The sequence below is a fragment of the Mastigoproctus giganteus genome, chromosome 1 (assembly GCF_048544385.1).
Source record: "Mastigoproctus giganteus isolate SK-2022 chromosome 1, ASM4854438v1, whole genome shotgun sequence".
Classification (NCBI taxonomy): Eukaryota; Metazoa; Arthropoda; class Arachnida; order Uropygi; family Thelyphonidae; genus Mastigoproctus; species Mastigoproctus giganteus.
Window position 1 is genome coordinate 185,107,293 of NC_143575.1, and position 26,464 is coordinate 185,133,756.

General features: G+C 36.0%; 1 protein-coding gene across 2 annotated transcripts in view; it reads left to right on the top strand.

The window, feature by feature from the left end:
- The window catches only part of l(2)10685 (5-methylcytosine rRNA methyltransferase l(2)10685), a 47,170-nt gene extending 27,530 nt beyond the window's left edge, over positions 1–19,640 (top strand). For both annotated transcript variants that reach the window (XM_090383410.1, XM_090383402.1), the window contains exons 4-6: positions 12,545–12,699; positions 19,027–19,151; positions 19,344–19,640. In XM_090383410.1, the coding sequence (XP_090239536.1) occupies positions 12,545–12,699; positions 19,027–19,151; positions 19,344–19,620 (557 nt within the window). In that variant the 3' untranslated portion in view covers positions 19,621–19,640. The remainder of the gene's footprint in view (positions 1–12,544; positions 12,700–19,026; positions 19,152–19,343) is intronic.
- Positions 19,641–26,464: the final 6,824 nt, after the last annotated feature.

Genomic DNA, 26,464 nt, shown 5'->3' on the forward strand with positions numbered 1-26,464 from the left:
TAAAATATTATTTTTTTTTATTACTGTACTTTTATTTTTAAAGACACTTGTGCGGATACACACGTATCATAACGTCAATCAATACCTCAACAGCTATTCATTATATATATATAGAATCTTTCTTTTCTTATATTATTTCCTAACCTAACGTTTAAGGTTAGATCACTAAATATAAGGAAACCGTTTCTATTATTTCCTAACCTACCATTTAAGGTCAGGTTACGAAAAATAAAGAAACCATTTCCTTTTTCTGTAACCAAACCTAAATCAACAGTATAGTAAAAACACTCATGAACTCCAAAAATCTGCTTTTAATAATGAGAAAAAAACATATTGAAGAACATAAAAATAAACAAAACGAAACTTTTATTAATTTAGTTTTCATCAAAAATTCAACCAACATTCTATTTTCCTTACAAATTTCTTCCATCTTTACCGTTCATTACAAAACTATTATGCCCCGTTCTTTACTCATAAATACACATTATAATGCCAACCAATGACTACACAGTAGCTTGTCCTCTGTTGTGCCCACCACCAATCATTTCATCGTTTGCCACGCCTACTTGTCAATCAATATATCCTTCTCGATTTTGGCTCCAGACCGATAACACCTACCATCTGTTTACTGAGCGAGCAGCGCTAGAGTCTGGTGTCGGGGAAACTAATTTTCTGCGTAAGTTATCCGACGTTTCTCATCGTTATCGTGTTGGCTTTCTTTACCTTAGCCTATTTTTCTTATATTTAAGGATGGATTGTTGGCTTAAAAAAGGGAGATTAGAAGACTTTCTTTCTCAGCCAACAGCTGTATTGTATATGTCTAAAGATGCTAAAAAAGATGAAACTGAAAGATCAGAGAGTTCTCTGACTCATGGAAGGGAAAAATTTACTCCAAAGAAACTGGGCGAAACTGTAAATAAGAAACAAAAATATGATAAAAGGACTATCTTTTCCTTGGCTTTATAGACGTTAATAATTTATCTTATTGGGTCTTATGCAACAGAACATTTTCGATTAGTATTATGGTGCCAGTTAAATTGTGGTGTCATTTTGAGACCAGTCATTCAGAATTTAAAGAAAAAGGAATTGAATATTTTAAAAGTAGACGTGATGAGCTCTTTAAAATCCAAAAATTGTTTGTTACAGCTTTTCAAACTAGAAATGAAAAAGCCATTGAAGCATCTTGCAGGGTAAGTTATCGTATTACACTGGCTGGAGAAGTGCACACAATAGCTTGAGAGACTAATAAAGCCTTTTACAGTTGACATTGCCAAATGTCTGATGGACGAAAAGTCAGTAAAAGAAATCATGGCAATGCCACTTTCCAACAATACAGTAACTTGTCAAATTAAAGATTTAGCTGCAAACCTGAAGACTGAGTTAATATATTTTATGCAGAATTGTATTTTTGTGTTACAAATGGTTGAATCTACAGATGTGGCTGGACCTGCTGGTTTGCTTGTATTCGTCCAGTATCAGCACCAGCTAATCATCGAAGATCTTCTTTTATGTGAATGCTTGGCAACAAACACAAGTGGTGCTGAAAGTGTTGAATAACTTTTTTAAATCTCGTGGTTTATCCTGGAACAACTGTGTTGACATTTGCAGTGGTGGGTGAAACTGCTGGTGCCTTAGCGCGAATCAAGGCACTGGCACCAAACTGTTCTAGTAGTAATTGTATTCTTCACCTCCATGCACTTGCAGTAAAAAAAATGCCAGTTTCACTTAAGAATGTCCTTGATGAAGCAGTAAAATTTATTAATTTTATTAAATCTCGACCATTGAGTACATGTCTCTTTAATATTCTGTGTGACAAAATGGGAAGTATGCATAAAGCACTTCTGCTGCATACCGAAGTATGATGCTTGCACGAGGAAAAGAACTTATGAGATTGTTTGAGTTGCAAGCTGAATTAGCTGCTTTTTTCATGGAAAAGCAACTAGTTCATTTTTACTTGAAAGAACAACTGACAGACAAACTATGTTTATTCAGACTTGGGTATTTGGCAGACATTTTCTTGAAAATGAATGAAGTGAGCTTGTCACTTCAAGGAAAACAACTGACAGTATTTGTTGCCAATGATAAAATTCAAGCTTTCAAGTAAAAATTAGAATTTTTGAAAACTTGTATTCGCCACCATAACCCTAACAGTTAAAGACTTTTTTGATGAGATTGGTGGTGATATTAACGAATGTGATTTTTTGATATTGTATAATGAAATGTGTCAACATTTGGAAGATCTGCATAACTTAATGAGCCAATATTTTCCAAATGACCAATAGATTATGTTACAAAACCATGCATGGGTGAAAGATCCATTCCAAGTGCAAGATAGACCAATGGATTTTAATGTAACAGAGTACGAAAAGTTCATTGATATGGTTTCAGATTCCACATTGCAACTAACCTTTAAGAAACTACCACTTGTCAAGTTTTGATGTAGTGTCCAAGAAGAATATCCCCAATTATCTGAAAAGGCTATTAAAATACTCCCTTTTCCAACTACATATCTGTGAGAGGCCGGATTTTCTTCATATACTTTTCTTCGTATATTTTCTTCAACCAAAACAACACATCACAACAGACTGAATACAGAAGCAGATATGAGAATCTAGCTGTCTTCTGTTAAGCCAGACATTAAAGCGATTTGCAAAAATGTAAAAGACTACCACTCTTCTCACTAAATTTTTTTTTTTTGTTTTGGAAAAATATAGTTATTTTTCATTAAAAAAAGTTATTTATGTTAACATGTAATGGGTTTATTATTGTTATTTTTAAATGAATTAATAAATAAATATTTTAAAAATTTGTTTTAATTTCTAATGCGATAAATATAACCAGTGGTGATATTAAGCCAGTATGCACTGGTATGGTTGTACCAGTTGTTAAAATGTCTAAAAACTTCCGTACCGGTTGTTGAGCGGAGTCTGACAAGTTTACTCGCCGAGAAAAAAAAACCGTCCCTGTTGATTTTGGCGCGCACTGGGTGGGGGAGTGTTGTAGTGTTGCCAATCACACCATAATATATAATTTTGAGGCTAGTTCCCATAGGTTTGCTTTCTACGATTGGTAACTCTGGCGAGGTGTGAACTCCTTGTGGCAAAGGTAAAGAACGCCCATACAAGAACTACAGGAAATCTTGGCAAAGTTTACCCATGAAACTAGTTTGCCGTTACGGCATTTGTATTGTTGCTTTCTCAGTAAACAGATGGTTGGGTGTTATTGGTCTGAAGTATAAGTTGAATCCTTTGTAACCTTCCTGTTTCACTCTTTTCTGCATCAGTAGTTTGAGCTGATTTCAGGCACTGAGCTTGTGTGTGTGCTCCTTAATTCTCAAAAGTTTGCTCACAGCAATAAGTAATGAGTGTGGAGTTTTACTTTGTGAGTAGTGTTTTTAAATTGCATTTATAATAAATTGTTTAAATCGTAATCCTTAGAATGAAGAGGCAACATAGTTTGGATAAATTTTTGAACATTTCTACTAAACGTTCAACAACAGAAATGGAACAAACAAGAGAGAGCTATGATATTGTTGATATTGAACTATGACTTGGAAATTTGTCTAAAACTGTGCAACAATCAATACAGCCTGAAAAATTTTCTCATTCTGAGCAGAAGTTAGTACAAAACGCAATAAACAATTTGCATTTCTTGAACGAAAAGCAATTGGATTATTTAAAAAATAAGTACAAATGGCTTATTATTACCAGTGATGTGAATGTGGGATGCCAGTGGTGCTCAAAAGGCTTTATCTTTAAGCACTTTCAGTGCTAAACACTTACATATTTCATCAGTGGCAATCATGTTCTGTCAAAGCTCATGGTTCTAATAAAAGGAATATGCAATCATCAATGAGAAAAAAACTGAAAGAACATCATGAGTCAGCTTCACACAAAAAAGCATTACATATAATCAAAACATCCGCAAAAAATATTTCAAACAGTATTGATATCGCTAATGAAAAATATTTAAACAGCACAATAAACATCTTTAATACCATTTATTCCATAATTAAAAGCAATAAACCATTCGCTGATGTGGAATATTTAATAGTTTGGATTTGAATTCCGCATTAGCAACTAAAGCTATAATGTGCCAAAACCAGAACATTTAATAGCTTTGCATAAAAAGAATAACATCGATTTGGGAGTATTTTTGCACTCTAGAATTATGGTCCCACTTGTCGCCAAGCACATCTCCACTGAAATAAGAAAGTTTTGGAAAACTAATAAGTCAGTGTAGTAAAATTTCAGTTATTATTGACTAATCTTCAACTATTTCACATAACAGCATCTTAACAGAGCATCTTAATAACATCATCTTAACAGAGCATCTTAATAACATCATCTTAATAGAGCATCTTAATAACAGCATCTTAAAATCAGAAATTCAAAACTTCGAAGATAGTTTAACTGTTTTTGTTGGCCTTTTGTTGATCATGTGGAGTTAGAAGGAACAACATATGAAATAATTTACCAAACCCTGATATCAGTTATGGAGAAGTATGGTTTCAATGAAAATTATTTATGTGAAAATCTTATTGGAATTTGTGCAGATGATAGCCAGTGTGATGTTAGGAAAAAAGTCAGGAGTTTCTGCCAAAATTTTGGAAAAATTTCCAAATGTTTGTATCTGGCACTGTCTTGCCCACCGTATTCAGTTGTCTCTTGATGATGCAATAAGAGATGTAAAACAAGTAAACTACTTTCGGCATTTTTTTGATAAACTTTTGTTTATTTTCATACTTCAAATAAGCATCAAAGGGAGTTAAATGATATTTCTAAAGAATTTGGAACTAAAGTACTGAAAATAGGGAGAATAATTGTACTTCGACAGGCTGCCTGCAGTGCAAGAACTGCAAATGTTTGGAAGTCCTATGAAACTTTGTATGTTCACTTTAATAAAAATCATGAAGTGGGAATTGTGAAACATTTTGAAAATGAAAATTTTTTTTAAAGATTTTGCATTAATTAATGACATCCTAGTGGAGATTTCAATACTCTCTACAGCTTTACCAGAAAGAAATATTTCATTAATCAAAGCTGATAGATTAATTTGTCGAACAGTAAAATCAATTGAATATATGAAATCAAATAAAGGACACATGAAAAAGAAGCAGAAGATATTATGAAAAATAAGAAGTATAATATACCATTTGAAGTAAAGCAAAAAATGAAATCAATTCCCAGAGAAAAATTGTTTGATCGTCTAATACATTTTATGAGAATGTGATTGCTGTTCGATGATGTAAATGAAAAATATAATGATCTTCTGAGCTATTTCAACCTATTAAACCCTGAAACTTGGCCAGGTCATGTTTGTGAAGTTCCATGGATTGAAAGTGAAAATAAGTTAAAACAATTAAGTCAACTAATTAAATACAATATTTCAGTAAATGACTTTTGAGATTTCGTTGATAGCAGAGATATCATGTATAATAATGTGCCTGAGCCTGACAGTATTTTAAGGGCTAAAAAAATCTTAAAAGTAATCGCTGTTAATGCTGCGGAAGCTGAAAGAGACTATTAGTACCATGAATAATATTATTGAAAATAAACAAAATTCTCTTACTATGGAAACAACAAGTCACCTAATGACCATCAATTTAATGGGAAAATCGCTGGAAGAATTTGATGCAATTCCTTATGTCAAATCATGCTCCAGGCAGGGACATCATGTAGCAAGTGATAATCGTTTCAAAGAAAAGGCATCAAAAACAATTTCCCAAAACCAATCAATGATTTGGAAATTATTAGAATAATGTGTTATACAACATAGTTGGCTAAAAATTATGTTTATTTCAATATTATTTATGTTAATTAAAATTTGTTTCTTTTTCTTGTCATTACAGTTTGTTTTTCATATTTTTCATTACCTGCATTACCTATACATAATTTTATCTTAGAGTACCAGTTGTCACCGCTGGATATAACCCACATAAACAAAAGCTCAAAGCTCAATAATTTTTAAGAGTATAAATGGGTTTTGAGACCAAAAAGTGTGAGAATTGCTGGTATATATTTCTCTGTACATTAAAAATATTTTCTTCCTAGTGATATTTATTTGAATCGATGGGAGAAGATGGCGAGGCAATTATGTCGCTTATTTGAGCCGTAACTGCCTCTGTAATGTTCAACAACCTCATGCACATGCTTCACTGTCTAATACATGACCACGCCAGGCATCATTTGATGTTCCAGCAAATGATGGAACATCATAATTATGGTTAAGGGTTTGCTTACTTCCTTTGCTGCCTCCTTAAATATATAGATCCCACCCACTCCTTGTGCCTTTCTTATGTGTAACTTCAACAATTTCTCCTTTACTTTACTCTCAGTTATTACAGAATCATTTAGCTCCTTGTTTGATAAGCTTCTGGCTGCCACTTCCCTATAGAATTTTTCATGTGTGAATGTAGATGCAAATACTCATTCAATATGTCAGCTACCTGAGCAGGATCATCAACAATTGAACCATCAATATCAAGTGGACCAATCTGATTCATCCCCTTCCTTCTAGAGTGTACATAAGTAAACAAAAACTTTGCTGTTTTTCCTTGCATCCTTTGACAAAAATTTCTCATAATCTGCTTTCGCCTGCCTAACCTCCTTTGTGACTTGGTTACAGACTAACTTATATCTACCATAGGCTTCTATGTCTCCCGATAATATATATGCATCCTATGCATTTTTCTTCCCTGCCACTATCTTATTACTTCATCTGATATCCATTTAGACCTAAACGTTGGTGACTCTATTGTTAGGGAAACGGGGAACATGCTTTGTAAAAAGGATAGGTGGAACAGGACCAGGGTATGTCTGCCAGGGGCAAAGGTTGACGTTGTAGAGCTGATATCATCTTTTAAGGGCACAAAAGGTGATATAGTTGTACACATTGGCACTAATGATATCAAGAGTAGGAGACCTGCAGAATTACTTAACAAGTACAGGTCACTGTTGAAAAAAAGCCGTGAATTAGGGTTGAATTTGAAAGTGTCTGCAATTCTGTCCAGACATGATAGGAGGGAGTATATGATGTGAGCGTTGTCGATCAATTCGGCCCTGGAAAAATTGTGCAAGGCTCAAGGGGTAGAATTTTTTTCAGCCTGGACTGTACTTGTTAACAGGAGAAACTGCTTCTACAGGGATGGGATACACTTAAATAGAAAGGGTGCAAGAATATTTGCTGATGCTATCGTGGCAGTGTTAGGTGGGTCGGAAAACTTCTAGCTTGGGGGGATACAAAGACTAATAGATTAACAGTAGCCACTGGCAGAGGTGAAAGTGATTCTTGCACTGCTTCTGTTGGAATGAGCAGAAGCCTGAAAAACAAGATGCAGGATATTTCTGGGAGTCATTGCGGTACAAGTAAACACATGGGTTGTGTTAGGGTAGCTAAGAATAGAAACAGGTGCACGTATACTTGCGGTACACCAATGCTAGGAGTTTGGTAAATAAATTTGATGAATTTGAGGTATTGCTCAAAGCATCAAAGGCGGATATTGTTGGGATATCAGAGACGTGGTGTCACACAGAGATATAAAGGAATGCAGAACTGGAATTTGGGGAGTACAACGTCTACAGAAGGATAGACAGGATAGGAAGGGAGGAGGGGTTATGCTATTAGTTAAGAAACACATAAAATCCAAGGAAGTGAAGCCAGTCGACATCACTGGACAGTGCAGTGTCGAGTCAGTTTGGTGTGACTTAAGCATTGGGAGATCAAAATTGAGAGTAGGAGTGTGCTATAGGCCTAATGACTCTGATGAGTATAATAAGAAACTGTACAGGGATATAGAGTGGACCAGTACATCAGAGAGGCTTATAATGGGGGATTTTAATTTCCCAGATATTGACTGGAATTTGTGGGTTGGTCACTCACACACTAGCAAGGCTTTTGTGGATTTATTGGATGATTGTTTTCTACATCAGCATGTTCGGGAGGCAACTAGAGGGAGTAATACTCTTGATTTGATTATCAGTAGTGATTCTTCATGCATTAAGAATCTGCAGATAGAGGAACCACTAGGTGGCAGTGATCACAGTGTGCTGAAGTGGGATTTACTCAAAGAGGTAACTACCATCGGGGGTAAAGGGAAGGGTTATTGTTTTCGTAAAGGCTACAACGATGGACTGAGACAGTATTTAAATTCTATACAGTGGGACCAACTGAAGATGTTGCCAACAGCAAATTCAAAATGGGAAACACTCAAAGAACTTATCTTGGAAGCTACTAGGCTTTACATACCAACTAAGAAATATTGTTCAAGATTTAGGCCTAAATGGATGTCAGATGAACTAATGAGACATATGACAGAGAAGAAAAATGCATGGAATACATATAAATTAACACGTGACACAGAAGCCTATGATAGATACAAGTTGATCTGTAACCAAGTTACAAAGGAGGTTAGGCAGGCAAAGGCAGATTACGAGAAATCTTTGGCATGGGAAGCAAAGAAAAACAGCAAAGAGTTCTTTACTTATGTAAACTCTAGATGGAAGGGGATGAATCAGATTGGTCCACTTGATAATGATGGGTCAACTGTTGATGATCCTGCTCAGGTAGCTAACAAACTAAATGAATATTTTGCATCGACATTCACACATGAGGAGTTATTCAGCGAGGGGAATGTCAGAGATGAATTAAATTCTGGCAGTGAACTAGATGATTTTGTTATAACTGAGAGCAAAGGGGAGGAGAAATTGTTGAAGATAAAGACAAGAAAGGCACTGGGGTGGATGGGATCTATCCAGTTATATTAAAGGAGGCAGCAAAGGAAGTAAGCAAACCCTTAGCCATAATTATGAGAGCTTCCTTGGACTCAGGGGAGGTACCCACAGACTGGAGATGTGCAAATGTGATCCCAATTCACAAAGGAGGATCAAAGGCTGACACAAGTAATTATAGACCTGTGAGTTTAACTTCTGTTCCAGGAAAATTAATGGAGGCACTGGTTAAAGAAGCACTGCAGGAACATCTAGACAAGACTTCAGTTATAGCTCGGACACAGCATGGTTTTGTTAAGGGGAAGTCTGGCCTGACCAATTTGATTGGATACTATGATGCAGTCACAAAAGAACTGGATGCAGGGAATAACTTTGATATTATATACTTGGATCTTAGAAAGGCTTTTACTACTGTTGCACATGGAAGACTGCTGCACAAATTGGAGCAGTGTGGCATTGGAGGCAAATTGCTGCTATGGATAAAGGGGTGGTTGAGGGGGAGAAGACAGAGAGTTGTAATTAATGGACACTGCTCATTGTGGACTAATGTTATTAGTGGAGTCCCTCAGGGTTCAGTGTTGGGTCCATTATTGTTTTCTGTATTTATAAATGATATTGATGATGGTATATTAAGCTTAATGTCCAAGTTTGCCGATGATACAAAGGTTGGCAGGGTTGTCAAGGACACTACTGACACTATGTTGCTGCAACAGGATCTGGAAAGGTTGAGCAGATGGGCTGAGAGGTGGCAAATGAAGTTTAACATTGACAAATGTAAAGTACTACATATGGGAAACAGCAACCCCAGAGCAACGTATCAACTGTGTGGTACTACACTGACAGTGGTAGAAAAAGAAAAGGACCTGGGGGTAATTGTGCAGGCAGATATGAAGTTCTCTGAGCAGTGCAGACGGGCTGCAAGAGTAGCTCATGGTGTCTTGTCAATGATATACAGGAATTTTTCTAGCAGGGATAAGGAGGTGATTATTCCCTTGTATAAGGCAATGGTCAGGCCATACCTTGAGTACTGTATACAGGTCTGGAGGCCTCATTTCAAGAAGGATGTAGAGCTGCTGGAACGAGTACGGAGAAGGGCAACAAAATTAGTGAATGGAACGAAGGGGTACTCTTACGAAGAAAGGCTTAAATTTTGCAAATTACAGTGTCTGGAGACTAGGCACCAGCGAGGTGATCTGATAGAGGTGTATAAAGCCTTGAATGGTTTGAGCATGCTCAATGCTGATGGGATTCTTCCTCTTGCTCAGAATAATCACCTGAGAGGGCATAAATTCAAATTAAGGAAAGACAGATGTAGGATAGACGTGCGGAAATTTGCCTTTAGCCAGCGGGTAGTTGGTTGGTGGAACAGACTTCCATCCCTTGTCATGGAAGTTGATTGCCTAAATAAATTTAAGGCTCAGCTGGACAGGTATTTCGAACGAACAGAGGGGTGAAGTGGAAGTGGGTTTTTTTTTTTTTTAGGCTGATGTTGCATAAGCCTGCTTTCTTGCATCATATGCCTCTACTAATGCTAATGCTAAAACCTTCAACAGTATTTCTTAGTTGGTATGAAAAGCTTAGTAGCTTTCAAGATTACGTCCTTGAATGCTTCCCATTTAGAATTTTCTGTTGGTAACATCATCATTTTGTGCACTCTATAGAATTTATAAACTGTCTGAGACCACTGTAGTTACCTTTACGAAAGCAAAAACCCTTCCCTTTACCCCTGATGGTAGCTATATCTTTAAGTAAATTCCACATCAGCACAATGTGACCACTGCCACCTAGTGGTTCCTTTATCTGCAGATTCTTAATGCATGAATAATCACTATTGATAATCAGATCAAGAATATCACTTCCTCAGGTTGCCTCTTGGACATGCTGCTGTAGAAAAACAATCATCCATTAAATCCACAAAAGCCTTGCTATTGTGCGAGCAACCAACCCACAAGTTCCAGTCAATATCTGGAAATTTAAAATTCTCCATTATAAGACAGTCTGATTTACTAGCCTACTGTCTTTCTCTGTACAGTTCGTTGTACTCATCAGACTCATTAATCTTGTAACACACTTCTACTCTCAATTTTGCTTTCCCTGGTTATATCACACCAAAGGAGACAGCAAAGGAAGTAAGCAAAACTCTTAGCCATAATTATGACAGCTTCCTTGGATTAAGGGGAAGTACCATTGGATTGGAAATGTGCAAATTTGACCCCAATCCACAAAGGAGGATCAAAGGGAGACACAGGTAATTACAGATGTGTTAGTTTAACTTCTGTTCCAGGGAAATTAATGGAAGCACTGGTTAAAGAAGCATTGCAGGATCATCTAGACAAGACTTCAGTTGTAGCTCGGACACAGCATGGGTTTGTCAAGGGAAAGTCTTGTTTGACCAATTTGATTGGATACTGTGATGTAATCACAATGTAATCACTGTGGCACATGGAAGACTGCTGCACAAATTGGAGTAGTGTGGCATTGGAGGCAAATTGCTGCTATGGATAAAGGGATGGTTGAGTGGGAGAAGACAGAGAATGGTAATCAATGGACACTGCTCTCCGTGGACTAATGTTATTAGTGGATTCCCCCAGGGTTATTTGGGTCCATTGTTATTTTCTGTATTCATTAATGATATTATCAGGCTTAATGTACAAGTTTGCAGACAATACGAAGGTCGGCAGGGTTTTTAATGACACTAATGACAGTACACTGCTGCAACGGGATCTAGAAAAGTTGAGCAGATGGGCTGAGAGGTGGCAACTGATGTTTAACATTGACAAATGTAAAGTACTGCATATGGGAAACAGTAACCCCAGAGTAATGTATCAATTGTGTGGTACTACACTGATAGAGGTAGAGAATGAAAAGGATCTGGGGGGTAATTGCGGAGGCAGATATGAAGTTTTCTGAGCAGTGCAGACAGTCTGCAAGAGTACCTCATGGTGTCTTGTCATTGATATACATGAATTTTTCTAGCAGGGATAAGGATGTGATTATCCCCTTGTATAAGGCAGTGGTCAGGCCTCACCTTGAGTACTGTATACAGGTCTGGAGGCCTCATTTTAAGAAGGATGTAGAGTTGTTGAAACGAGTACAGAGAAGGGCAGCAAGATTAGTGAATGGAACAAAAGGTTGGTCTTATGAAGAAAGGCTTAAGGTTTGCAAATTGCAGTGTCTGGAAACTAGGAACCTGCGAGGTGATCTGATTGAGGCGTATAAAGCCTTGAATGGTTTGAGGATGCTCAATGCTGATGAGATTCTTCCTCTTGCTCAGTGGCGCACTATGGCCATAGATGGTGATGCGTCAAAATAATCCCCAACGAACTTCTTGCTCAGAATAATCGCCTGAGAGGGCATAAATTCAAATTGAGGAAAAACAGTTGTAGGATAGATGTGCAGAAGTTTGCCTTTAGCCAGCCCGTGGTTAATTGCTGGACCAAACTTCCATCTGTCGTTGTAGAAGTAGATAGCTTAAACAGATTCAATGCAGAACTAGACAAACATTTGGAGCGGGTGGATGAGTGAAATGAGAAGGGGGGTGTTTTTTTTTTTTTTCCCTTCCGGCTATTACTATATAAGCTTGCTTTCTTGCATATGTGCCCTTGCTAATGCTAATACTGACTATAAATATAGAGAACATTAAGCTCAAATTAATATTGTTATGAAGTGTTGATTATGTCTGTCTAGTCTAAGTGGTTATTTCACACCTGACAATGAAACTTTGCTTGTTAACTGGAACTTGCCGTATTGATGACATTTGTTAGCTGTTTGCTTATTGGAAAACTGATCTTATTTTACTTATTTGTCTTTTCCAGAGAAATTAATCTGTAATGACATAAGTGCTTCTCGTCTAAAGAGGCTAAAAAATGTACTAGATAATTATATTCCATCTATTAAAGATTTGAGAGAGAGAATTGTGTTGCTTCAGAAAGATGTATTGTCATGGAATTCATTTGATATTTTTGATAAAGTAAGTATATACAATTAGGGAAAGTTTTGTAAACTAGTGAAATGGTGGATTGTATATACTGTTGTGTTCCACTATACTTTCAGATCCTAAAAAGGAAGTAAGTTTTGCATTTTGTAATCTCTGTATATTGATATAAAATTAATGCATATAATGGCAGAAAACATTTTTCCACAACTTTTTAAGAAGAGAACAAGAAAATTTTTTTTTTTTTTTTTTTTTTTTTTTTTTTGTTGAAAAGAGAAACACTGACCTTTGGTAAGAATATAATCTTGGGTATGTGTGCATATTGTTTATGTTGGATGTATCTTTTAATTTCAGTCTTTGTAAACAACATTAATCAATCATTTTGATATTTTTACATGTGAAAATACACAATACTTTACTGGGCTGTTTTATTTTCTAATGAAGAAGGTCCTCCAGAATGCAGAAACTTTCAGTAACCAGTACCAGATAATTGTAAAACAAAAAAATTATAAAAAAAATTGAGGAACATATAAACAGAACAATTAACTTTAAAATGTGGCTTATTACCTTTCACAATAAGTTATATATGTAACTTATAACAAGTAAGTCATACCTAATTTATACTTATATTTTGTATGAACCAAATATATTTAATAAATTATTTGGAGGATATGTTCTGGAATGTTGTTCCATGTGTTTAGTCAAAAGTGTAGATCAGCAGTAAAAATTTTGTGTATTCAGATTTCTTAAAATTGGCAAGTACAGAAGATATATAACTATCATGAAGTAGCAGGTACAGATACATCATTTTTGTGTATAGCTATATTTTCAAACCAAGGTTTCTATTATGTGGTCTTATTGTGTTGAGTTTCTTCACAATATGATGCTTTTCTGTACTAAATTTGGACTGATAAGTTAAAAATCAAATATTTTTAACTTATCAGTGCAAAGTAGTGCGCGCGCGCGAGTGCAAAAATAAATGTTCCAGCAGAGGATACATACCCATGTATAAACAATTAATGTCTGTATATAAATTACATATAATGCTGTTGTTGGGATTTAAGTGTGAGCATTGCTTAGTCTACTCTAAGTGTTGAGGCGAAAAGGCATTGCATTGTTTCAATGTATTTTATTCATTAGGGAAACAGTTTTTATTTTATTTTATCTTCTTAATCTGTCCATATATCTGTTTTTGTCAGTTTTAGCATAGGGTAAGGAAAATGTATGGAATTTATTTGGCATTTTGCAACTTAAGATTTGGTGAAACTGGTGGTTTTTATTTTATTTTATCTTCTCAAACTAGCCAATTACTTACCATAAGGTAAGTAATTTGCTGAATTCATTCGCGCAGGCTACATGAATGAATTCGGCAAAGTAGGCTTTGTTTTATAGTTTATTATAATGATATTGTATATCTTAAAGGGACATTCATTGCTGTGTATATATAGAAGTGCTTTGATTCTTGGCCTACAAGCAATTGTTTGTTTAAAGCAATACAGCACTTATTTCATTTCATTAGGTAAGGTGGCATTTTGCATGATACCGTAGATCTTAGTTTATTAGTGTTTGGTTAGGGTTCACTTTTTTTTTTTTTTTTTTTTTTTTAAATATACTTATTATTCAGATTGAAAGTGAAAAAATTTGATTTAAAAAATGTCTATTATTTACTGTTGACAGTCAAACCCATATGTGATGATACTCTGCCACTTCTTCAGTGTCTTGTTGCCATTTACATTTATTTACTGACTAATTCCAAATATATATTAGTACAGTATAACATTGTTTATCTGAATAATTTGAAAGGTGATCTTTCTCCTTTTTTTTTATTTTCTTATTAACCCGGTAGTATAGTAAGCGCCGGTTATAGTGATCACGTCTGCAAATTAAATTTTGATTCTAATAAGAGAAAGATAGAGTTCAGCATTAGTAGAGGCTTTATGATGCAAGAAAGCAAGCTTATGCAGCATCAGCCAAAAAAAAAAAAAAAAAACCCTCCCATTTCACCCCTCCATTCATTCCAAATACCTGTCCAGCTCAGCCTTAAATTTATTTAGACTATCAACTTCCACAACAAAGGATGAAAGTCTGTTCTACCAACCAACTACCCGCTGGCTAAAGGCAAACTTCTGTACATCTATGCTACATCTGTCTTTCCTCAATTTGAATTTATGCTCTATCAGGTGATTATTCTGAGCAAGAGGAAGAATCCTATCAGCATTAAGCATGCTCAAACCATTCAAGGCTTTATACACCTCAATCAGATCACCTCGTAGGTGCCTAGTCTCCAGACACTGTAATTTGCAAAATTTAAGCCTTTCTTCGTAAGAGCAACCCTTTGTTCCATTCACTAATCTTGTTGCCCTTCTCTGTACTTGTTCCATTCACTGATCTTGTTGCCCTTCTCTGTACTTGTTCCAACAGCTCTACATTCTTCTTAAAATGAGGCCTCCAGACCTGTATACAGTACTCAAGGTGTGGCCTGACCATTGCCTTATACAAGGGGATAATCACCTCTTTATAGGGAGGTGATTATCCCCTTGTACATCATTGACATACAAAATTCCTGTATATCATTGACAAGACACTGAGCTACTCTTGCAGACCGTCTGCACTACTCAGAAAACTTCATATCTGCCTGCACAATTGCCCCAGGTCCTTTTCGTTCTCTACCACTGTCAGTGTAGTACCACAGAGTTGATACGTTTCTCTGGGGTTACTGCTTCCCATATGTAGTACTTTACATTTGTCAGAGTTAAACTTCATTTGCCACCTCTCAGCCCATCTGCTCAACTTTTCTAGATCCTGTTGCAGTGTACTGTCATTAGTGTCCTTAACAACCCTGCCAACCTTCGTATTGTCTGAAAACTTGGACATTAAGCTTGATATACCATCATCAATATCATTTATAAATACAGAAAATAACAATGGACCCAACACTGAACCCTGAGGAACTCCACTAATAACATTAGTCCACGATGAGCAGTGTCCATTGATTACCACTCTCTGTCTTCTCCCACTCAACCATCCCTTTATCCATAGCAGCAATTTGCCTCCAATGCCACACTGCTCCAATTTGTTCAGCAGTCTTCCATGTGCAACAGTATCAAAAGCCTTTCTAAGATCCAAATATATGATATCAAAGTTATTCCCTGCATCCAGTTCCTTTGTGACCACATCATAGTATCCAATAAAATTGGTCAGGCAAGACTTTCCCTTAATAAAACCATGCTGTGTCCGAGCTATAACTGAAGTCTTGTCTAGATGATCCTGCAGTGCTTCTTTAACCAGTATCTCCATTAATTTTCCTGGAACAGAAGTTAAACTAACAGGTCTATAATTACTTGTGTCACCCTTTGATCCTCCTTTGTGAATTGGGGTCACATTTGCACATCAATTCACAAAGAAGGATCAAAGGGCGACACAAGTAATTACAGACCAGTTAGTTTAACTTCTGTTCCAGGAAAATTAATGGAGGCACTGGTTAAAGAAGTACTGCAGGATCATCTAGATGAGACTTCAGTTATAGCTCGGACACAGCATGGTTTTGTTAAGGGAAAGTCTTGCCTGACCAATTTAATTTACTACCCATTTATAACAGATTGTACAAACAAAAAGCCCAATAAATCGAAAACTACAAATTGTTTTATGGTTGTGACCTTCAGAAATGTGCTGTAGAAAAATATCACAGAGACTACTGGGTTTTCTCAGAAACCATGAGTGAATTTGAGATTAGTTAGCTCCCGATTCGGTAAGAATAATATCGGCCTGAAACTGTGTGATTTATTATTTTTCTCAATTTTTTACACTAAAATGTGAACGAAAATAAAACGTGTAGTTTTAACATTTGCAACGAAAAACAGAAATTATTAATAGATTTAGAAAAGGCGAAATTTTTTTAAAATCTCTCCAAAGAGTTTAATGTGGAGACTTCAACAATTTACGACATCAAGAAAAATCCTAGTGCTATAACAGAATTTGTGTCGATTATGGATAGTGAAGGAGGATCTAGCAAGAAAAAAAAAGATGTCGAAATCTAAAAATGCTGCTTTAGAGAGTGTGCTTTATTTGTGTTTTCTTCAGAAGCAAAGTTTAGGTGAACCAGTGTCTGGCTCAGTGTTGTATGAAAAATCATTGGATTTTAATCAAAAATTAAGAGGTAATTAAGATTTTAAGGCAAGTACAGGTTGGCTGAAAAATTTTAAACTGAGACATGGTATACACGAACTGATATTCAAAGCGAAAAACATTCTGCAGATGAATCGGCAGTGGTGTCCTTTAAAAGTAAGTTTGCTTTAATTATAGCAAATTAAAGAAAGGAACGTCTATAATGTTGATGATATGGGCTTATTATCGAAAGCATTACCAAGCAAAACCCTAGCCACTAAAAGAGAAATGCTTGCACCAGGTTTTAAGATGAGAAAAGAGCAAGTTACAATTGCTATGTGTGCAAATGCTACTGGGATGCATAGATTGTCTGTGTTCGTTATTGGCAAGTCGAAAAAACCGAGAGCATTTAAAAATCTTTCTAATTTTCCTCTTTTGGATAAAAATCATAAAAATGTTTCTGTTTTCTAAGATTGGTTTATAATTTTTTCCAAAAGATTAATTATTTAATTTAATCATAAGGTAAGATTAAATAAATTTAATCTTGCCTTACATTTGATTATCTGGAAAATTTGGCTATCCAGAAGAGGTCTGATATCTATTATTCTGGATAACTGCCACTCTACTGTATTAATATTAGTAGTGGCATATGATGCAAGAAAGCAAGCTTATAAGGCATCAGTAGCAAAAAAAAAAATTCACATCACCTGTCCATCCTTTCCAATAATTTGTTTAATTTTTCCTTGAATTTATTCAAATTACCTATTTCCACAACAACAGCAGATGAAAGTTTGTTCCGACAATCAACCAAATTCTGGCTGAAGGTTAATCTCTGCACATCTATCCTGAAATTATCCTTCACAATTTGAATTTGTGAAATAAGAAGAGAAGTTTACCTCGATATGGTACGTAGAACACTTCCGTATGATACTCTCCAGAAATTAAAACGCAGAAATCGAAAAACTTACATTAGATTAGAATATTTCGATTAGTATATTTCGTTTTAATTTCTGTACGTACTATATTGAGGTAAACTTCTCTTCTTATTTTACAAATATTGATATCAATGTAGAACGTATTGAGCATTACAGCTCTGGTTCATACTATACAATTTGAATTTATATCCACTCATAAGTACTCTGAGCAATAGGAAGAATGCCATCAGCATTGAGTTTGCTCGATCCATTCAAACCTTGAAGTGCCTCAACCAGTGCTTTGCAGTGCCTATTCTCTAGATGCTGCAGTTTGCAGAATTGAAGCCTTTCTTGGTAAAATCACCCATTCATTCCCTTTGCTAATCTGATTCCTTTCTCTGCACCTGTTCCAGTAGACCTACATCCTTCATAAAATGAGGTCTCCAGACGTATGTGGTACTCAAAATGCAGTCTAATCATCCCTCTGTTACAATGGGAATATCACCTCCTTATTCTTACTAGCAAAGTTCCTGATAGCACTGACAAAAACCCTCATGAGCTGTCCTGGCAGCCTTACTAAGAGAACTTTATATCTGACTGCACAATTACCCAGGTCTTTTTTCATTTTTCACTACTCTGAGTGTAGTACCACATATGTAAATTTGGGATTACTGCTACCCATATGTAGCATTGCACTTGCATTTTTTATATTTCAGTTTCCATTTATCAGCCTATCTGCCTACTTTTTCTAGATCTTGTTGCAGTAACATACCTTGATTACTGTCATTAATTATTGATTACTGTCAATTGCAGGCTTAGACATTAAGCTTGACATACCTTCACCAGTATCATACCATCATTCAACAATATTAAACCCACATGACCTGACTCCACCTGTTGGAGAAATATATACTTCAAAATGATCATCTGATACATGGCTTAAAAAAAACTCTTCACACAACACTAGCTTGACAGGTACTGGCATGCACACACAAAGTCTGCTCTGTAACAATTAGGAAGAGCACCTCTAGCAGCAGTTATGCAAAGTTCGCGCAGTAAACAAAATCTTGCACCAGTTTGTGATCACCCCCTCGTAGGAAATTTTCAATAGAAAATGACTTAAGGAGTTAGGTATAATCCTGTCAACTGTGCTTGTTCACATGACTTAGCAGCCATATGAACAAACACGACACAGAAATAACTGAAATTTGAAGAAATACGTGCACACATTACTTTCATATACCTTTTTGTTTTTTTTAAACTATTATGATATAGTTAAGTTGTTTTAATTTTTTGACATAATTAAATAAAAAAAACTAAAATTGCTTTTATTTAATGATTGCAGGTTTTACTAGATGTTCCATGTACCAATGATCGTTTATCAGTCTCAGAAAATGATAACAACATTTTCAAACATACTAGACTAAAAGAACGAATAGGAATCCCTCAGAAACAAGCAAGTATGCTAAGGTTGGTATTTTGGATTTCTACACATTAATAATTCATATTAGAGAATTAAAGTACTCAAAAATGGATATTTGTAGGAATTTTCAAATAATTGATAGAAATATGTTTATCTGTTAAGAAAGAATGGGTTCATTCTTATGTTATGAAACTAATAAAATATCTAATGAAATGACAGATATTTCTTTTATCTTCTAGTATTGCACTTCACAGTCTAAAACCTGGTGGATCTCTGGTGTATTCCACTTGTTCCTTATCTCCTATGCAAAATGATGGAGTTATACACATGGCTCTCAAGAACCTTTGTGAAGAAACAGCAATGGAATTTGCGATAAATGATTTAACTGATAGTTTCTCTCCTTTGCGTGGATTATTTCATTTCAGTGATAACTGCTGCTATGGGCATCTTATTATTCCTTTTTTGCCCTTGAATTATGGCCCACTATATATTGCTAAGCTTACCCGTTTGAAATAATAAAATGCATTGAATACAAATTAGTTGCTTTCTGTTAATGACATAAAAGAAATTTGGATAGAGTATGCTGAAAGAGAAATTTTTGTACTTTTTTTTTTTTTTTTTTTTTATTGAAGTCAATACAACACTTTTATAGACTTTATTTGTAATAAAAACAAAATGTAAAAAAATTTATTAATTTTTCAGCAGCCACATCATACTATCCTGTGCTGAGCTACAATTATGGCTTATGCGGGTAACTTTAAGAATATGCAGTATCATTCATCATCATATTTTTATATTATTTTTTATTTTATGAAAATCACTTTTTATTAGAGTAAGTAGTGTTTTTAGTGTAAGGAAGACATGTGTTGTTAAAAAACAACAGTATTACCACTGACAATTTATGTTTAACCTTGTAATCCATCACCTATTTAATTCATTGTACTGCTTATTTCATCATTTTTTCCCAAAGAAATTTATATGTAAAGGCAATGCTTTTACATATAAATTTATTTCTTTTAATTCATTTGCTGCTAATTTGTCTTTTCTACCGAATTTGTCACTTTTAATATCCTTTGTCACTCTCTAACGAGTAATGCTTTCCTTCTAAACAGCACATTGTTCTTTGAAGTTAAAATTTTGTTTTGGATGCTTTAAACATCATGCTGCATATGCACACATTGCAGTACAGCATGATTCATAACAGTAATGTAACTTGCATTAGTGATACAGTGTTGTCTCAGTGTCACATAAAAAAAAAACATATTTCGTAAAGGTGACTACACAGGTCTCAGACAGTTTTTAAATTCTGTACACTGGGATCAGCTGATGATGTTACCAACAGTGAATTCTAAATGGGAAGCCTTCAGGGACTTAATTTTGGAGGCTACTAGCTTTTCATTCCAACTAAGAAAAATACTGTTCAAGGTTTAGGCCTAAATGGATGTCAGATGAATTAATGAGGCTCGTAGCAGAGAAGAAGAATGTATGGGATGCATATAAAGTATCAGGCGACAGAGAACCCTAAGGCAGGTATAAACTAGTCTGTAATCTAGTCACAAAGGAGGTTAGGCAGGCGAAGGCAGATTATGAGAAATCTTCGGCAAAGGATGCAAAGAAAAACAGCAAGGAGTTCTTTACTTATGTAAACTAGAAGGAAAGGGATGAATCAGATTGGACAATTTAAAATAGATGGGTTGACTATTGATGATCATGCTCAGGTAGCTGATAAACTGAATGAGTATTTTGCATCTACATTCACACATGAGGAGTTATTCAATGAAGGGAGTGCCAGAAGTTTATCAAACACTAACAGGGAGCTAAGTGATTTTGTAATAATTGAGAGCAAAGTGGAGGAGAAATTGTTGAAGTTAAACATAAGGAAGGCACTTGGGTTGGAAGGGATCTATCCAGTTATATTAAAGGAGGCAGCAAAGGAAGTAAGCAAACCCTTAGCCATAATTATGAGAGTTTCTTTGGACTCAGGGGAGTTCCCCATGGACTGGAGGTGTGCAAATGTATCACCAATTCACAAAGGAGGTTCAAAAGGTGACAAGTAACTACAGACCTGTTAGTTTAACTTGTGTTCTGGGGAAAATAATGGAATCACTGGTTAAAGAGGTGATACAGGATCACCTAGAAAAGACTGCAGTAATAGTTCAGACACAGCATGGGTTTGTTAAGGGGAAATCTTGTCTGACCAATTTGATTGGATACTACGATGTGGTCACAAAGGAACTGGATGCAAAAAATAATTTTGATATCATATACTTGGATTTCAGGAAAGCTTTTGATACTGTTGCACATGGAAGACTGCTGTACAAATTGGAGAGGTATGGCATCAAGGGTAAGCTGCTACAATGGATAAAGGGATGGTTGAGTAGGAGACAACAGAGTGGTAATCAATGGACACTGCTCTTCGTGGACAAATGTTATTAGTGGAGCTCCCCAGGGTTCGGTGTTGGGCCCATTGTTGTTTTGCATATTTACCAATGATATTGATGAAGGTATATCAGGTTTAATGTCCAAGTTTGCAGATAATACAAAGATTGGCAGGGTTGTTAATGACAGTAAAGACAGTGTGCTACTCCAACTGGATCTAGATAAGTTTGGAAAATGGGCTGAGAAGTGGCAACTGGAGTTTAACATTGACAAATGCAAAGTACTGCTTATGGGTAGCAATAACCGAAGAGAAACGTACCTACTGGGTGGTACTACACTCGGGAACTGGAAAGTGAAAAAGACCTGGGGGGGGTAATTGTGCAGCCAAATATGAAGTTCGCTGAGCAGTGCAGATGGGCTGCCAGGGCAGGTCTGGAGTCTTGTCAATGATATATAGGAATTTTACTAGCAGGGACAGGGATGTGATAATCCTGTTATACAAGGCAATGATCAGGCCACACCTAGAGTACTATGTACAGGTCTAGAGACCTCATTTTAGGAAGGATGTAAAGTTGCTACAACAAGTACAAAGAAGGGCAACAAGATTGGTGAGGGGAACAAAGGGGTGCTTCTACCATGAAAGGCTGAAGTTCTGCAAATTGCAGTACCTGGAGAGTAGGCACTTGCGAGGTGATCTGATTGAGGTGTATAAGGCCTTGAATGGGTTGAGCAAGCTGAATGCTGATGGGATTCTTCATCTTGCTCAGACTAAGAACCTGAGGGGGGGCACAGTTTGAAATTGAGGAAAGTTAGTTGTAGAATAGATGTGCAGAAATTTGCCTTTAGCCAGCAGGTAGTTGATTGGTGGAACAGGCTTCCATCTTTTGTTGTGGAAGCTAATAGCCTAAATAAATTTAAGGCTGAGCTGGACAGGCATTTGGAACGAATGGAGGGATGAAATGGTAGATTTTTTTTTTTGTTTTTTGGCTGATGCTGTGTTAGCTTGCTTTCTTGCATCGTATGCCTCTGCACCAACATCGAGCCATGATGATGAAGAGGTTGAAGAAATGTACACCGAAATTGAGAGTCTTCTAGATGAGCAGAAAACCCACTACACTATTATTATGGGGGACTTCAATGCTAAGCTTGGAAAAAGGCAAAACTGCGCAGAAAGAGGAACTATAGGAAATTTTGGAATCGGTGAAAGAAATAAAAGAGGTGAAAGACTTGTGGAATTTGCAGAATCTCAAGGACTGTCAGTAATGAATACTTTTTTCAAGAAAAGGGTGAACAGAAAGTGGACATGGAAGAGTCCAAATGGATTAACAACTAATGAAATTGACTTCATCCTCACTAACAGAAGATATATTGTGAATGATGTTACCGTCCTGAATAAGGTAAATGTTGGAAGTTATCACAGAATGGTAAGATGTACACTTGATATAGATGTAGGAAAGGAAAAAACTGACTTGAGTAAATAATACAAAGGTCTTTGAGATAACAGAGGAGGAGAAAAAGCAGTATGTACTGGAACTTAAGAACAAGTTTGAGCTTCTGCAGACTGCTCAGGACCAAGATATCGACGAGGAATATTACAACTTTCTGAAAGTGATAAAGACCAAGAAACCTATAGGGAAAAAGAAATCCAAAGAAAAAAAAATTAGTCAAGAAACACTTGTCATGATGAACCGAAGACAACAAATGAAGAGCAAGAAAAACACTGACAGGGAGAAAATTGAGTATACTGAGTTATGCAAAGCCATTAGAAAGAGACTCAGAGAGGACATAAGATTTAACACAAGAAAAGTAGAACAAGCATTAAGGGAAAACAAAGGATTTAAATCAGCAGCCATGAGCAGTAATACAGAAAGACAAATGATACCGAAACTAAAGAATAGCGATGGTGTACTTATAAACAGTAGAGAAGGCATAATTCAAATAGCAGAAGACTACTATAGAGAATTATACAAGGAGCGAGGGAATGATACCAGCAGTGGGGAAGATGGATTGCAAATTAGCAACACATACGACATACCCGATATTCTTCCTGATGAGGTAGAATATGCATTGAAGAAAATGAAGAATCAGAAAGCCCTGGGGGAAGATGAAGTTACTGTAGAGTTGTTAAAATTGGGAGGAAGAGACATAACACAAAAACTGGCAAGGCTCTTCACAAAGTGCATTAGAAAAGGTGTGACGCCTAAGCAGTGGAATAATGCGATCATCATAGTTTTGCTGCATAAGAAAGGAGATAAATCAGAAATGGGAAATTATAGACCAATTAGCTTGTTATCCCACATCTACAAGTTGTTCACAAGGGTCATTACTAACAGATTAGAAAGAATATTTGATGAGAATCAACCGAAAGAGCAAGCTGGCTTTAGGACAGGATTGTCAACTATGGATCACCTTCACGTAATATCACAGCTAATGGAGAAAGCAAATGAATATAAAACACCATTATGCCTGGCATTAGTGGATTATGAAAAGGCATTTGACTCTATATAGCATAAGGCAATGTTTCGGGCACTGGAAAGACAAGGCATAGATACCCCACATATTATGATTTTGAAGAAAATATATGAAAGTGCTACCTCCTTTATTAGACTAGACAAAGACAGTAGGAAATTTAAAATCGAGAAAGGAGTTCGACAAGGAGACAATATCTCAGAAGCTGTTTACTGCTGCCGTTGAGGAAGCTTTCAGAAGATTAGACTGGTCGCAGAAAGGAGTCAATGTGAACGGAGAGTACCTAAACCATTTACGATTTGCAGATGACATTGTGGTCATAAGCCACAATCCCAAAGAATTAGAGGAAAATCTTAATCAGTTATGCACAGTTAGTAAGGATTTTGGACTAAAGATGAATATGGCTAAAACAAAAGTAATGATGAACAAGTATGCCACGGAAAGGGAAATAATGATTGAAGGAGCAGTAATTGAAAAGGTGGAGTCATATACTTATCTGGGACAAGTTATTAGCTGTAATAATGATAAATGGCTGGAAATCAAGAGAAGAATAAATTTTGGATGGATAGCATTCAGGAAATATAGTCACATACTGAAGAGCAATATCCCAGTTTGTCTGAAACGTAAAATAATGAATCAATGTATACTCCCCACCATGAGTTATGGAAGTGAAACTTGGGCACTCACCAAAAGAATGGAAGAGAAGCTGAGAACTACACAGCGAAGAATGGAACGAATTATATTGGGAATCAGACTGTTAGATAAGAAGAGAAACACATGGATTAGGCAGCAAACTCAAGTAAAGGACATTCTTATCAAAACTAAAGAACTAAAATGGTCTTGGGCAGGACACATAGCTCAAAGACATGATGACAGATGGACTAAGAAAATAACAGAATGGTACCCAAGAGGAGCTAGAAGAAAACCTGGAAGACAAAGGCGGAGATGGATAGATGAAATTCATGAGTTTGTGGGTAGTAAATGGATGGCCAGTGCTCAAAACAGAAGGAACTGGAAAGTTGCTGGAGAGGCCTTCATCCTGCAGTGGATTAAAAATGGCTGATGATGATGCCTCTACTAATGCTAATGAACGATTTAGTAAGGGACTTAGGTCTTCCAAAGTATGGGATCCAGACTTCAAGCGAAGAACTTATTTGCTCCAGGTACATCATTTTCCTAGCACAGAAATCGTGAAAGGGAGTTTATATGGTATTTTTCACAAGAATGTCCTCTCATATATTGCAGTGATATCACTGGTTTAATAAGTGCCTTAGGAGCTCCATCATATGTTCCTAGTGAATGGAGACTATTTATAGACTATTCTGAGACTAGTTTAAAAGGTGTTCTCTTGTATAATGGAGATATCTGTGCCAGTTGCTCATCCAGTCTACTTAAAAGAAACTTATGACAATCTAAAGTTGCTTCTGGAGAAAATTAAATATCAAGATCACAAATGGCAACTATGTGGAGACTTAAAAGTGTTATGTATGTTGTTGGGGCTACAGGGTGGGTACACTAAAATGCCATGCTTTATTTGTGCATGGGACAGCAGAGCTAAAGTGCTGCATTGGACAAAGAAGCAATGGTCTCGGAAGCACAATCTTACACCGGGGTCAAAAAATATTGTGCATGAAAGTTTGGTGAAGCCAGATAAAATACTTTTACCTCCAGTGCATATCAAGTTAGGCATAATGAAGCAATTTGTTAAAGCAGTGAATAAGGATGGCAACTGCTTTAAGTACCTTTGCATTAAATTTCCCGGTTTATCTGATGCAAAACTTGAGAGTATCTTCATTGGTCCCCAAATTAGAAAATTGGTTTCAGACGGTCAGTTTAAAACTACTATGACTGACGTTGAAAGGGAAGCCTGGATTGCTTTTAAAAGTGTAATGGAAAACTTTCTAGGAAATCATAAATCACAGGATTATGAGAAAATTGTTCAAAATATGCTCGAAAAGCTTCGCAATTTAGGTTACAATATGAGCATCAAAATTCACTTTTTGCATGCCCATCTTGATTTTCCCCCCACAAATCTTGCACAGATGAGCGAAGAACAAGGGGAGAGATTCCATCAGGACATAAAGGAAATGGAGCAGAGGTACCAGAGAAGGTGGAATAAAAGCAGGATGGCCGACTACTGCTGGTGTTTAAAAAGAGAGAAACCTGGCACTGTACATATAAGAAAAATGATTAAACGTTCTTTTCAAACAAAGAGACGAAGGTGTGATTAATGAAAGTTTCAGAATTTTGATTAATACTTGTTAGTATTTACGTATTTTTTGATATATGAAAATGTAATCCTATAAATTTGTCATTACTAAATACAATAAAGTTATATACTTTCGTAAAAAACAATACTTTTTTTATTTCTTAAATTGTGATGTTATTTTTGTCTGGCGATTGCTTTATGCGATATTCATTCCACACATGAAGGAAAAAAATTAGAGGGAACTGTGCTCCTAAGGGAGCCATTAACCCCCAGAAATATTGGTATTAATAGAAAGTGAATCTT